This window comes from Mya arenaria, chromosome 10 (assembly GCF_026914265.1).
Source record: "Mya arenaria isolate MELC-2E11 chromosome 10, ASM2691426v1".
Classification (NCBI taxonomy): Eukaryota; Metazoa; Mollusca; class Bivalvia; order Myida; family Myidae; genus Mya; species Mya arenaria.
Genome location: NC_069131.1, coordinates 49849043 through 49865940, shown reverse-complemented (window position 1 = coordinate 49865940; position 16898 = coordinate 49849043). Strand labels below are relative to the sequence as shown.

Below are 16898 nucleotides of genomic sequence, written 5' to 3'. Positions count from 1 at the left end.
GACGGTTCGCATACTCAAAAAGTGGTACGTTTAAGTCCGCTGCAAGTAGATCGCATAGTAATTTTATTTAGCAGTTAAACTTTGTGACTTAACTCTTGGGATTCTTAATTATGTTTGCAATTATACAATTCAATGGCAATCAATTTAAACTTAGATAAATTAATCCAACTTTAAAATATTACATTTAATTAATAATATAATTCAAAATTTTACGAACTACTTAAACTGATGTACCTGCATACATCCGAGGTTGTTTTTGAAAAAAATGGCCAAGGAGTTCCGAATGTAGTTTGTACTGACTGCATTTGGTTTTCTCCCTTGCCTTGTTAAGTATCATCATGTTGAGTGTTGATTACCTGTACCATCAGCCTCTGGATTGACCAAATGACCAAGACCCATTCCAGTAGAGCATGGGCCCCTTGTTTTTGAAGCCAAGTTCTTCGGCATTTTTATATTTAGCATGAAAAACAGAAACACTATACCAACCTTTACATCCTTTTTGAACTATGTAAAACTTAGACAAAAAATAGAGCGTGAAACAGCTCTAGTCAACAACAAAATAAACTTCCATGAAAACAAATGGCATCTGTTTTCTATTCTATCTATCTATTCTATCTATCTATTCTATCTATTCTGTCTATTCTATTTATTCTATTTCTATTCTATTCTTTCTATCCATCCTACCCTCTTTCATTATTATCTTCTTACTTTTATTTTAACACTTAAATATTGAAAGATTAAAAGACTGCTTCCTGCATTGGCAGTCACCTATACTGTATAGACCTCTTTGTACAATATGTTTTTGCATGTGATATCACAACAAATTTGAATGCTTTAAAAAAATGTCCAAAGCATAACTGAGAAACTGCTGGTAGGTTTTGAGTGATAGTTTGAACATTGATGTATGAATGGATATATTACATGTTAAGTTATGCACACTTTACTCTTGCAAGTTTTCCATTTGACTAAAATTTGGCTCTGTTTCCAATTAATGATCATTTTTGCTGAGTTATACAAACAATTTATCATTCAAAAACTTACTGGACATACCTTCTAATATAAAACTTGATCATGTGACACACTATACCTGAGCATTGCTGCCGCCTATGCGGCTCATCTGATACTTCAGGGGCCTCATTATTGTCACCGCCGTGTCATATTCCCCCTCGTCAAATGCCATCAGGGCTTCCATGACGGGCAACGTCAATTCTTTATAATCTACGGCAATGTCACCCTCATCGTTCCTGCCAATGAAGATATCCGATGTATAAATGTGTTAAACATCCATTCTTACTCCCAAATTATTCTATACCTAATTTATACGTCCAATCGTAGACGCTCTTTTGAACCATGTGACCATACAAGATATCTCCGTATTGGGACACAAGCGTACAAATATCCCATATTTTTCCCATATTTTATGATTCACAGGTCCCATGTTAAACCTATGATAAAGACAGAAACCCCTGAAAAGGTGAAAATATCTAACAAAAAGGTAATTTAACATTTTCTATACAATACAGAATATATTTGGGATAATATTTATATAGGTATAAAATAAAAAGGTCATTTAACATTTTTCTGTACAATACTGAATATATTTGGACTCGTAGACAGATTTCTAAGCTGTGTACTCATCCAAATATATATCTGTATTGTACAGAACAATGTTAAATAATCTATAATTAGCAGTACCACGATTAATACCAAAAAGGATGAACAAATATAGAAAATGGTTCTTATGAAGGATACGATACCGTGTTTAATTTGGAAGAAAGCTGCAGAAAACACAGTATTTCTACCTTATGGGACGATTGTTGTGTTCAGGGCTCATCGAGATATTTTCTTGCTCACCGCTCCATGGAACTATTGCAATAGTGTTTAAATAGGCTTTCCAACAAGAAATGAAATGAAAGATACAGTCAAACCCGGTTGGCTCGAACTCAGAGGGACTGGGGAAAATACCTCAAGCCTCGGGGAGTTTAAGCCAAGTGGGAATGCTTACATATGTTATAAAGAAAATCACTCTTTTACATTCAGTTCAAGCCAATAAGGAAATCGAGCCAAGCGAGTTCGAGTCAACAAGGAAATCGAGCCAAGCGAGTTTGAGTTAACAAGGAAATCGAGCCAAGCGAGTTCAAGCCAACAAGGAAATCGAGCCAAGCGAGTTTGAGTCAACAAGGAAATCGAGCCAAGCGAGTTCGAGTCAACAAGGAAATCGAGCCAAGCGAGTTTGAATCAACAAGGAAATCGAGCCAAGCGAGTTCAAGCCAACAAGGAAATTGAGCCAAGCGAGTTTGAGTCAACAAGGAAATCGAGCCAAGCGAGTTCAAGTCAACAAGGAAATCGAGCCAAGCGAGTTCAAGCCAACAAGGAAATCGAGCCAAGCGAGTTTGAGTCAACAAGGAAATCGAGCCAAGCAAGTTCAAGTCATCAAGGAAATCGAGCCAAGCGAGTCTGAGTCAACAAGGAAATCGAGCCAAGCGAGTTCAAGTCAACAAGGAAATCGAGCCAAGCGATTTCAAGTCAACAAGGAAATCGAGCCAAGCGAGTTCAAGCCAACAAGGAAATCGAGCCAAGCAAGTTTGAGTCAACAAGGAAATCGAGCCAAGCGAGTTCAAGCCAACAAGGAAATCGAGCCAAGCGAGTTCAAGCCAACAAGGAAATCGAGCCAAGCGAGTTCAAGCCAACAAGGAAATTGAGCCAAGCGAGTTCGAGTCAACAAGGAAATCGAGCCAAGCGAGTTCGAGCCAACAAGGAAATCGAGCCAAGCGAGTTCGAGTCAACAAGGTTTGAATGTAAATGTAAAAGTTAATTTAAACTTACCTGATAGTCTCCTTGATTCCTGAAATCATTCTGTCAGTAAGCTCCTTGTCCCCTCCCCTTACAAATGACATAAGCACGTGAAAATCTGCGTATGACATCATGTGATGATCAAGGTGCTCACTTGCTACGTCTCTACATGACGACCAGCGCTTACCAATGTCGTAACCTGCAATTTCGAATTCAACATAGTACAAGGTTCAAATTGAATAATGATTTTCCTATTCATATGCCCAAAAGATGATAGCTGTCTTATGGAGTATATAGGTGTCTGTTTCCAACTTAAAAGAGTTTGATCATATATATTTCCCTGGCCCCTCAAAAAGGACACCAGGGCCAGTATTCATAAAAAAGTATCTCACCTCAGATTTGATGTCACATGACCTACAAAGTCAGATTTGATGTCACATGGCCTACAGAGTCATAGTTGATGTCACATGACCTACAGAGTCATAGTTGATGTCATATGACCTACAGAGTCATAGTTGATGTCATATGACCTACAGAGTCATAGTTGATGTCACATGACCTACAGAGTCATAGTTGATGTCATATGACCTACAGAGTCATAGTTGATGTCACATGACCTACAGAGTCATAGTTGATGTCATATGACCTACAGAGTCATAGTTGATGTCACATGACCTACAGAGTCATAGTTGATGTCACATGACCTACAGAGTCATAGTTGATGTCACATGACCTACAGAGTCATAGTTGATGTCACATGACCTACAGAGTCATAGTTGATGTCACATGACCTACAGAGTCATAGTTGATGTCACATGACCTACAGAGTCATAGTTGATGTCATATGACCTACAGAGTCATAGTTGATGTCATATGACCTACAGAGTCATAGTTGATGTCATATGACCTACAGAGTCATAGTTGATGTCACATGGCCTACAGAGTCATAGTTGATGTCATATGACCTACAGAGTCATAGTTGATGTCACATGACCTACAGAGTCATAGTTGATGTCACATGACCTACAGAGTCATAGTTGATGTCACATGACCTACAGAGTCATAGTTGATGTCACATGGCCTACAGAGTCATAGTTGATGTCATATGACCTACAGAGTCATAGTTGATGTCACATGACCTACAGAGTCATAGTTGATGTCACATGGCCTACAGAGTCATAGTTGATGTCACATGACCTACAGAGTCATAGTTGATGTCACATGGCCTACAGAGTCATAGTTGATGTCACATGGCCTACAGAGTCATAGTTGATGTCACATGACCTACAGAGTCATAGTTGATGTCACATGGCCTACAGAGTCATAGTTGATGTCACATGACCTACAGAGTCATAGTTGATGTCACATGACCTACAGAGTCATAGTTGATGTCATATGACCTACAGAGTCATAGTTGATGTCACATGGCCTACAGAGTCATAGTTGATGTCACATGACCTACAGAGTCATAGTTGATGTCACATGACCTACAGAGTCATAGTTGATGTCACATGGCCTACAGAGTCATAGTTGATGTCACATGACCTACAGAGTCATAGTTGATGTCACATGACCTACAGAGTCATAGTTGATGTCATATGGCCTACAGAGTCATAGTTGATGTCATATGACCTACAGAGTCATAGTTGATGTCACATGACCTACAGAGTCATAGTTGATGTCATATGACCTACAGAGTCATAGTTGATGTCACATGACCTACGGAGTCATAGTTGATGTCACATGACCTACGGAGTCATAGTTGATGTCATATGACCTACGGAGTCATAGTTGATGTCACATGGCCTACAGAGTCATAGTTGATGTCACATGGCCTACAGAGTCATAGTTGATGTCACATGGCCTACAGAGTCATAGTTGATGTCACATGGCCTACAGAGTCATAGTTGATGTCATATGGCCTACAGAGTCATAGTTGATGTCATATGACCTACAGAGTCATAGTTGATGTCATATGACCTACAGAGTCATAGTTGATGTCACATGGCCTACAGAGTCATAGTTGATGTCATATGACCTACAGAGTCATAGTTGATGTCACATGACCTACAGAGTCATAGTTGATGTCATATGACCTACAGAGTCATAGTTGATGTCACATAACCTACAGAGTCATAGTTGATGTCACATAACCTACAGAGTCATAGTTGATGTCACATGACCTACAGAGTCATAGTTGATGTCACATGGCCTACAGAGTCATAGTTGATGTCATATGACCTACAGAGTCATAGTTGATGTCCCTACAGAGTCATAGTTGATGTCACATGGCCTACAGAGTCATAGTTGATGTCATATGACCTACAGAGTCATAGTTGATGTCACATGGCCTACAGAGTCATAGTTGATGTCACATGACCTACAGAGTCATAGTTGATGTCACATGACCTACAGAGTCATAGTTGATGTCACATGGCCTACAGAGTCATAGTTGATGTCACATGGCCTACAGAGTCATAGTTGATGTCACATGGCCTACAGAGTCATAGTTGATGTCACATGGCCTACAGAGTCATAGTTGATGTCATATGGCCTACAGAGTCATAGTTGATGTCACATGACCTACAGAGTCATAGTTGATGTCATATGACCTACAGAGTCATAGCTGATGTCATATGACCTACAGAGTCATAGTTGATGTCATATGACCTACAGAGTCATAGTTGATGTCATATGACCTACAGAGTCATAGTTGATGTCACATGACCTACAGAGTCATAGTTGATGTCACATGGCCTACAGAGTCATAGCTGATGTCACATGACCTACAGAGTCATAGTTGATGTCACATGACCTACAGAGTCATAGTTGATGTCATATGACCTACAGAGTCATAGTTGATGTCACATGACCTACAGAGTCATAGTTGATGTCACATGACCTACAGAGTCATAGTTGATGTCACATGACCTACAGAGTCATAGTTGATGTCACATGACCTACAGAGTCATAGTTGATGTCATATGACCTACAGAGTCATAGCTGATGTCATATGACCTACAGAGTCATAGTTGATGTCATATGACCTACAGAGTCATAGTTGATGTCATATGACCTACAGAGTCATAGTTGATGTCATATGACCTACAGAGTCATAGTTGATGTCATATGACCTACAGAGTCATAGTTGATGTCACATGACCTACAGAGTCATAGTTGATGTCACATGGCCTACAGAGTCATAGTTGATGTCATATGACCTACAGAGTCATAGTTGATGTCACATAACCTACAGAGTCATAGTTGATGTCACATAACCTACTGAGTCATAGCTGATGTCACATGGCCTACAGAGTCATAGTTGATGTCATATGACCTACAGAGTCATAGTTGATGTCACATGACCTACAGAGTCATAGTTGATGTCACATGACCTACAGAGTCATAGTTGATGTCACATGACCTACAGAGTCATAGTTGATGTCATATGACCTACAGAGTCATAGTTGATGTCACATGACCTACAGAGTCATAGTTGATGTCATATGACCTACAGAGTCATAGTTGATGTCACATGACCTACAGAGTCATAGTTGATGTCACATGACCTACAGAGTCATAGTTGATGTCACATGACCTACAGAGTCATAGTTGATGTCACATGACCTACAGAGTCATAGTTGATGTCACATGACCTACAGAGTCATAGTTGATGTCATATGACCTACAGAGTCATAGTTGATGTCATATGACCTACAGAGTCATAGTTGATGTCATATGACCTACAGAGTCATAGTTGATGTCATATGACCTACAGAGTCATAGTTGATGTCACATAACCTACAGAGTCATAGTTGATGTCACATAACCTACTGAGTCATAGTTGATGTCACATGGCCTACAGAGTCATAGTTGATGTCATATGACCTACAGAGTCATAGTTGATGTCACATGACCTACAGAGTCATAGTTGATGTCATATGACCTACAGAGTCATAGTTGATGTCACATGACCTACAGAGTCATAGTTGATGTCATATGACCTACAGAGTCATAGTTGATGTCACATGACCTACAGAGTCATAGTTGATGTCACATGACCTACAGAGTCATAGCTGATGTCACATGACCTACAGAGTCATAGTTGATGTCACATGACCTACAGAGTCATAGTTGATGTCATATGACCTACAGAGTCATAGTTGATGTCACATGACCTACAGAGTCATAGTTGATGTCATATGACCTACAGAGTCATAGTTGATGTCACATGACCTACAGAGTCATAGTTGATGTCACATGACCTACAGAGTCATAGTTGATGTCATATGACCTACAGAGTCATAGCTGATGTCATATGACCTACAGAGTCATAGTTGATGTCACATGGCCTACAGAGTCATAGTTGATGTCACATAACCTACAGAGTCATAGTTGATGTCACATGGCCTACAGAGTCATAGTTGATGTCACATGACCTACGGAGTCATAGTTGATGTCACATGACCTACAGAGTCATAGTTGATGTCACATGGCCTACAGAGTCATAGTTGATGTCACATAACCTACAGAGTCATAGTTGATGTCACATGGCCTACAGAGTCATAGTTGATGTCACATGGCCTACAGAGTCATAGTTGATGTTACATGGCCTACAGAGTCATAGTTGATGTCACATGGCCTACAGAGTCATAGTTGATGTCACATGACCTACAGAGTCATAGTTGATGTCACATGGCCTACAGAGTCATAGTTGATGTCACATGGCCTACAGAGTCATAGTTGATGTCACATGGCCTACAGAGTCATAGTTGATGTCACATGGCCTACAGAGTCATAGCTGATGTCACATGACCTACAGAGTCATAGTTGATGTCACATGACCTACAGAGTCATAGTTGATGTCATATGACCTACAGAGTCATAGTTGATGTCATATGACCTACAGAGTCATAGTTGATGTCATATGACCTACAGAGTCATAGTTGATGTCATATGACCTACAGAGTCATAGTTGATGTCATATGACCTACAGAGTCATAGTTGATGTCATATGGCCTACAGAGTCATAGTTGATGTCATATGACCTACAGAGTCATAGTTGATGTCACATGGCCTACAGAGTCATAGTTGATGTCACATGACCTACAGAGTCATAGTTGATGTCACATGGCCTACAGAGTCATAGTTGATGTCACATGACCTACAGAGTCATAGTTGATGTCATATGACCTACAGAGTCATAGTTGATGTCACATGGCCTACAGAGTCATAGTTGATGTCACATGACCTACAGAGTCATAGTTGATGTCACATGACCTACAGAGTCATAGTTGATGTCACATGGCCTACAGAGTCATAGTTGATGTCACATGACCTACAGAGTCATAGTTGATGTCACATGACCTACAGAGTCATAGTTGATGTCATATGACCTACAGAGTCATAGTTGATGTCATATGGCCTACAGAGTCATAGTTGATGTCACATGGCCTACAGAGTCATAGTTGATGTCATATGACCTACAGAGTCATAGTTGATGTCACATGACCTACAGAGTCATAGTTGATGTCATATGACCTACAGAGTCATAGTTGATGTCATATGACCTACAGAGTCATAGTTGATGTCATATGACCTACAGAGTCATAGTTGATGTCATATGACCTACAGAGTCATAGTTGATGTCATATGACCTACAGAGTCATAGTTGATGTCATATGACCTACAGAGTCATAGTTGATGTCATATGACCTACAGAGTCATAGTTGATGTCATATGACCTACAGAGTCATAGTTGATGTCACATAACCTACAGAGTCATAGTTGATGTCATATGACCTACAGAGTCATAGTTGATGTCATATGACCTACAGAGTCATAGTTGATGTCACATGACCTACAGAGTCATAGTTGATGTCATATGACCTACAGAGTCATAGTTGATGTCACATGACCTACGGAGTCATAGTTGATGTCACATAACCTACAGAGTCATAGTTGATGTCACATAACCTACGGAGTCATAGTTGATGTCACATAACCTACAGAGTCATAGTTGATGTCACATAACCTACGGAGTCATAGTTGATGTCACATGGCCTACAGAGTCATAGTTGATGTCACATAACCTACGGAGTCATAGTTGATGTCACATGGCCTACAGAGTCATAGTTGATGTCACATGGCCTACGGAGTCATAGTTGATGTCACATGGCCTACAGAGTCATAGTTGATGTCACATGGCCTACAGAGTCATAGTTGATGTCACATGACCTACAGAGTCATAGTTGATGTCACATGGCCTACAGAGTCATAGTTGATGTCACATGGCCTACGGAGTCATAGTTGATGTCACATGGCCTACAGAGTCATAGTTGATGTCACATGGCCTACGGAGTCATAGTTGATGTCACATGGCCTACAGAGTCATAGTTGATGTCACATGACCTACAGAGTCATAGTTGATGTCACATGGCCTACAGAGTCATAGTTGATGTCACATGGCCTACAGAGTCATAGTTGATGTCACATGACCTACAGAGTCATAGTTGATGTCACATGGCCTACAGAGTCATAGTTGATGTCACATGGCCTACAGAGTCATAGTTGATGTCACATGGCCTACAGAGTCATAGTTGATGTCACATGGCCTACAGAGTCAAATTTGATGTCATATGACCTACAGAGTCATAGTTGATGTTACATGACCTACAGAGTCATAGTTGATGTCACATAACCTACAGAGTCATAGTTGATGTCACATGGCCTACAGAGTCATAGTTGATGTCACATGGCCTACAGAGTCATAGTTGATGTCACATGGCCTACAGAGTCATAGTTGATGTCACATGACCTACAGAGTCATAGCTGATGTCACATGACCTACAGAGTCATAGTTGATGTCACATGACCTACAGAGTCATAGCTGATGTCATATGACCTACAGAGTCATAGTTGATGTCATATGACCTACAGAGTCATAGTTGATGTCATATGACCTACAGAGTCATAGTTGATGTCACATGACCTACAGAGTCATAGTTGATGTCACATGGCCTACAGAGTCATAGTTGATGTCACATGGCCTACAGAGTCATAGTTGATGTCACATAACCTACAGAGTCATAGTTGATGTCACATGACCTACAGAGTCATAGTTGATGTCATATGACCTACAGAGTCATAGTTGATGTCACATGACCTACAGAGTCATAGTTGATGTCACATGACCTACAGAGTCATAGTTGATGTCACATGACCTACAGAGTCATAGTTGATGTCACATGACCTACAGAGTCATAGTTGATGTCACATGGCCTACAGAGTCATAGTTGATGTCACATAACCTACAGAGTCATAGTTGATGTCACATGGCCTACAGAGTCATAGTTGATGTCACATGGCCTACAGAGTCATAGTTGATGTCACATGGCCTACAGAGTCATAGTTGATGTCACATGACCTACAGAGTCATAGTTGATGTCACATGACCTACAGAGTCATAGTTGATGTCATATGACCTACAGAGTCATAGTTGATGTCACATGGCCTACAGAGTCATAGTTGATGTCACATGACCTACAGAGTCATAGTTGATGTCACATGACCTACAGAGTCATAGTTGATGTCATATGACCTACAGAGTCATAGTTGATGTCACATGACCTACAGAGTCATAGTTGATGTCACATGGCCTACAGAGTCATAGTTGATGTCATATGGCCTACAGAGTCATAGTTGATGTCACATAACCTACAGAGTCATAGTTGATGTCACATGACCTACAGAGTCATAGTTGATGTCATATGACCTACAGAGTCATAGTTGATGTCACATGACCTACAGAGTCATAGTTGATGTCATATGACCTACAGAGTCATAGTTGATGTCACATGACCTACAGAGTCATAGTTGATGTCATATGACCTACAGAGTCATAGTTGATGTCACATGACCTACAGAGTCATAGTTGATGTCATATGACCTACAGAGTCATAGTTGATGTCACATGACCTACAGAGTCATAGTTGATGTCACATGACCTACAGAGTCATAGTTGATGTCATATGACCTACAGAGTCATAGTTACCTACAGAGTCATAGTTGATGTCATATGACCTACAGAGTCATAGTTGATGTCATATGACCTACAGAGTCATAGTTGATGTCATATGACCTACAGAGTCATAGTTGATGTCACATGACCTACAGAGTCATAGTTGATGTCACATGACCTACAGAGTCATAGTTGATGTCATATGACCTACAGAGTCATAGTTGATGTCACATGACCTACAGAGTCATAGTTGATGTCATATGACCTACAGAGTCATAGTTGATGTCATATGACCTACAGAGTCATAGTTGATGTCATATGACCTACAGAGTCATAGTTGATGTCACATGACCTACAGAGTCATAGTTGATGTCATATGACCTACAGAGTCATAGTTGATGTCACATGACCTACAGAGTCATAGTTGATGTCATATGACCTACAGAGTCATAGTTGATGTCACATGACCTACAGAGTCATAGTTGATGTCAAATGACCTACAGAGTCATAGTTGATGTCATATGACCTACAGAGTCATAGTTGATGTCACATGACCTACAGAGTCATAGTTGATGTCACATGACCTACAGAGTCATAGTTGATGTCATATGACCTACGGAGTCATAGTTGATGTCATATGACCTACGGAGTCATAGTTGATGTCATATGACCTACGGAGTCATAGTTGATGTCACATGGCCTACAGAGTCATAGTTGATGTCACATGGCCTACAGAGTCATAGTTGATGTCACATGGCCTACAGAGTCATAGTTGATGTCACATGGCCTACAGAGTCATAGTTGATGTCATATGGCCTACAGAGTCATAGTTGATGTCATATGACCTACAGAGTCATAGTTGATGTCATATGACCTACAGAGTCATAGTTGATGTCACATGGCCTACAGAGTCATAGTTGATGTCATATGACCTACAGAGTCATAGTTGATGTCACATGACCTACAGAGTCATAGTTGATGTCATATGACCTACAGAGTCATAGTTGATGTCACATAACCTACAGAGTCATAGTTGATGTCACATGACCTACAGAGTCATAGTTGATGTCACATGGCCTACAGAGTCATAGTTGATGTCATATGACCTACAGAGTCATAGTTGATGTCATATGACCTACAGAGTCATAGTTGATGTCACATGGCCTACAGAGTCATAGTTGATGTCACATGGCCTACAGAGTCATAGTTGATGTCACATGACCTACAGAGTCATAGTTGATGTCACATGGCCTACAGAGTCATAGTTGATGTCATATGACCTACAGAGTCATAGTTGATGTCACATGGCCTACAGAGTCATAGTTGATGTCACATGACCTACAGAGTCATAGTTGATGTCATATGACCTACAGAGTCATAGTTGATGTCACATGGCCTACAGAGTCATAGTTGATGTCACATGGCCTACAGAGTCATAGTTGATGTCACATGGCCTACAGAGTCATAGTTGATGTCATATGACCTACAGAGTCATAGTTGATGTCATATGGCCTACAGAGTCATAGTTGATGTCACATGACCTACAGAGTCATAGTTGATGTCATATGACCTACAGAGTCATAGCTGATGTCATATGACCTACAGAGTCATAGTTGATGTCATATGACCTACAGAGTCATAGTTGATGTCATATGACCTACAGAGTCATAGTTGATGTCACATGACCTACAGAGTCATAGTTGATGTCATATGACCTACAGAGTCATAGTTGATGTCACATGACCTACAGAGTCATAGTTGATGTCACATGGCCTACAGAGTCATAGCTGATGTCACATGACCTACAGAGTCATAGTTGATGTCACATGACCTACAGAGTCATAGTTGATGTCATATGACCTACAGAGTCATAGTTGATGTCACATGACCTACAGAGTCATAGTTGATGTCATATGACCTACAGAGTCATAGTTGATGTCACATGACCTACAGAGTCATAGTTGATGTCACATGACCTACAGAGTCATAGTTGATGTCACATGACCTACAGAGTCATAGCTGATGTCATATGACCTACAGAGTCATAGTTGATGTCATATGACCTACAGAGTCATAGTTGATGTCATATGACCTACAGAGTCATAGTTGATGTCATATGACCTACAGAGTCATAGTTGATGTCATATGACCTACAGAGTCATAGTTGATGTCACATGACCTACAGAGTCATAGTTGATGTCACATGGCCTACAGAGTCATAGTTGATGTCATATGACCTACAGAGTCATAGTTGATGTCACATAACCTACAGAGTCATAGTTGATGTCACATAACCTACTGAGTCATAGCTGATGTCACATGGCCTACAGAGTCATAGTTGATGTCATATGACCTACAGAGTCATAGTTGATGTCATATGACCTACAGAGTCATAGTTGATGTCACATGACCTACAGAGTCATAGTTGATGTCATATGACCTACAGAGTCATAGTTGATGTCACATGACCTACAGAGTCATAGTTGATGTCATATGACCTACAGAGTCATAGTTGATGTCACATGACCTACAGAGTCATAGTTGATGTCACATGACCTACAGAGTCATAGTTGATGTCATATGACCTACAGAGTCATAGCTGATGTCATATGACCTACAGAGTCATAGTTGATGTCACATAACCTACAGAGTCATAGTTGATGTCATATGACCTACAGAGTCATAGCTGATGTCATATGACCTACAGAGTCATAGTTGATGTCATATGACCTACAGAGTCATAGCTGATGTCATATGACCTACAGAGTCATAGTTGATGTCATATGACCTACAGAGTCATAGTTGATGTCATATGACCTACAGAGTCATAGTTGATGTCATATGACCTACAGAGTCATAGTTGATGTCATATGACCTACAGAGTCATAGTTGATGTCACATGACCTACAGAGTCATAGTTGATGTCACATGACCTACAGAGTCATAGTTGATGTCATATGACCTACAGAGTCATAGTTGATGTCATATGACCTACAGAGTCATAGTTGATGTCATATGACCTACAGAGTCATAGTTGATGTCATATGACCTACAGAGTCATAGTTGATGTCACATGACCTACAGAGTCATAGTTGATGTCATATGACCTACAGAGTCATAGTTGATGTCACATGACCTACAGAGTCATAGTTGATGTCACATGACCTACAGAGTCATAGTTGATGTCATATGACCTACAGAGTCATAGCTGATGTCATATGACCTACAGAGTCATAGCTGATGTCATATGACCTACAGAGTCATAGCTGATGTCATATGACCTACAGAGTCATAGCTGATGTCATATGACCTACAGAGTCATAGTTGATGTCATATGACCTACAGAGTCATAGCTGATGTCATATGACCTACAGAGTCATAGTTGATGTCACATGACCTACAGAGTCATAGTTGATGTCATATGACCTACAGAGTCATAGTTGATGTCACATGACCTACAGAGTCATAGTTGATGTCATATGACCTACAGAGTCATAGTTGATGTCATATGACCTACAGAGTCATAGTTGATGTCATATGACCTACAGAGTCATAGTTGATGTCACATGACCTACAGAGTCATAGTTGATGTCATATGACCTACAGAGTCATAGTTGATGTCATATGACCTACAGAGTCATAGTTGATGTCACATGACCTACAGAGTCATAGTTGATGTCATATGACCTACAGAGTCATAGTTGATGTCACATGACCTACAGAGTCATAGTTGATGTCATATGACCTACAGAGTCATAGTTGATGTCATATGACCTACAGAGTCATAGTTGATGTCATATGACCTACAGAGTCATAGTTGATGTCATATGACCTACAGAGTCATAGTTGATGTCACATGACCTACAGAGTCATAGTTGATGTCATATGACCTACAGAGTCATAGTTGATGTCATATGACCTACAGAGTCATAGTTGATGTCATATGACCTACAGAGTCATAGTTGATGTCATATGACCTACAGAGTCATAGTTGATGTCATATGACCTACAGAGTCATAGTTGATGTCACATGACCTACAGAGTCATAGTTGATGTCATATGACCTACAGAGTCATAGTTGATGTCATATGACCTACAGAGTCATAGTTGATGTCACATGACCTACAGAGTCATAGTTGATGTCATATGACCTACAGAGTCATAGTTGATGTCACATGACCTACAGAGTCATAGTTGATGTCATATGACCTACAGAGTCATAGTTGATGTCATATGACCTACAGAGTCATAGTTGATGTCATATGACCTACAGAGTCATAGTTGATGTCACATGACCTACAGAGTCATAGTTGATGTCATATGACCTACAGAGTCATAGTTGATGTCACATGGCCTACAGAGTCATAGTTGATGTCACATGGCCTACAGAGTCATAGTTGATGTCATATGACCTACAGAGTCATAGTTGATGTCACATGACCTACAGAGTCATAGTTGATGTCACATGGCCTACAGAGTCATAGTTGATGTCATATGACCTACAGAGTCATAGCTGATGTCACATGACCTACAGAGTCATAGTTGATGTCACATAACCTACTGAGTCATAGCTGATGTCACATGGCCTACAGAGTCATAGTTGATGTCACATGACCTACAGAGTCATAGTTGATGTCACATAACCTACAGAGTCAGATTTGATGTCACATGGCCTACAGAGTCATAGTTGATGTCACATGGCCTACAGAGTCATAGCTGATGTCACATGACCTACTCACATGGCCTACCTTCTGCTTCTAACCTAAAACACAGCGAGGCTGCATCCGTCAAGCTGAACCAGGATTTATTCTTGCTCATGGTGGGTAGAATCTGAAACATAGAATCTACAAATGAATGCTGTATCAATTAAATATGTTAAGTTGAAAAAGTTCATTTATCACATATCAGTATGAATTCAGGGGTTCTAACAGATGAAAATTGTCAATCATGCAATTGAGTGTACTGGTAAGGGATTAATGCCCATAGCATGGTAAAGGGGCTTTTAAGACTCCTTTTAAAAATGTTTGCAAAGTCATTAATATTCATTTCACAGTATTTCCTACTGTTTTTGATGCTAAAATGTCCGAGCAAAAAACAACCTTACCTAATAACTGTACAATAGTCTGACGTTAAAAGCTGATTGCAAGAAAGGTCCTGAACTTTAGAACCCCTAGACAATAAAACTAAGGACTACTATTGAGAGTGATTCATATAAGCAATCGACTGTATTTGAGAACTAGTTTCCAAAATATTGATACTAAATTATAAGGTTTCACTTAGTTTATTGTTTTTTTGTTATCTAATTGTCAAACACACCTAGCTATGTAGGCACTGCCTCGAAATATTATAATTGAGTTCACTTCTGTACTAATAGCATCATAACAAGCATATAATTTTAGAAGTATCAAAATGTATAGTCCTATAGCCTGTTGAATCTCCATTCACTAAAACCCTAACATGTTTCACTCAGTATGTGGTTTAGGGATTAGGGAATGTCACTTGTCTGGAATTCTCACCAGTTTGAAAAGAAAAGCTGTGATTGTCCTGGTAACTAAAGGGCTGAAACAATTTCAGTGATAAATATGGGGGGGGGGGTCTTTCGGCCCCCGATTGGGTCAAAGGGGGTAAACCACCCTGTCGCAGAAGCAAAACTGGCTTTTTTGAAGCCCTTTCTGAGGGCTCTAATTTTAAATTTAAAGCAAACTGGGGTGTCAATCCTATGAACAAATAAAGAAACAACCAAACTTTTTTTATTATCTAATCCCTTGAGCCATTTGATCCATCGAAATTGGCGGACAAATCATATCCCTGTTAAAAGCAAGTTTGCAGGCTAAGGAGTACCTAAAGTGATAATCATTAACATCATGGTTATGAAATGTCAGTTTTTAGAATTTTGTGAATCTGTTAAGGGTAAGAGTGGTCTAGTGGTAAAGGTGTCCGCCTCTCAGCAAAGAGATTGAGGGTTCGATCCCCACCAGGGCTACTATCTCGCGGCCTCTTAATATGGACACCAAAACTGGTTTCTACCCAGGAACTGGACACGAGAGTGATTCTGTAAGCTATCAGCTTTCGTCACAATAGAGCT

General features: G+C 40.0%; 1 protein-coding gene across 2 annotated transcripts in view; it reads right to left on the bottom strand.

Moving 5' to 3' along the window:
- The window catches only part of LOC128204211 (tetratricopeptide repeat protein 38-like), a 30456-nt gene that overhangs the window by 4460 nt on the left and 9098 nt on the right, over positions 1 to 16898 (bottom strand). Inside the window, exons 9-11 of one of the 2 annotated variants that reach the window (XM_052905597.1) lie at positions 15553 to 15643; positions 2827 to 2992; positions 1088 to 1244 (exon numbers count right to left, since the gene is read on the bottom strand). In XM_052905597.1, coding sequence (XP_052761557.1) covers positions 1088 to 1244; positions 2827 to 2992; positions 15553 to 15643 — 414 coding nt within the window. The remainder of the gene's footprint in view (positions 1 to 1087; positions 1245 to 2826; positions 2993 to 15552; positions 15644 to 16898) is intronic. The other variant, XM_052905598.1, reaches the window with a different exon arrangement.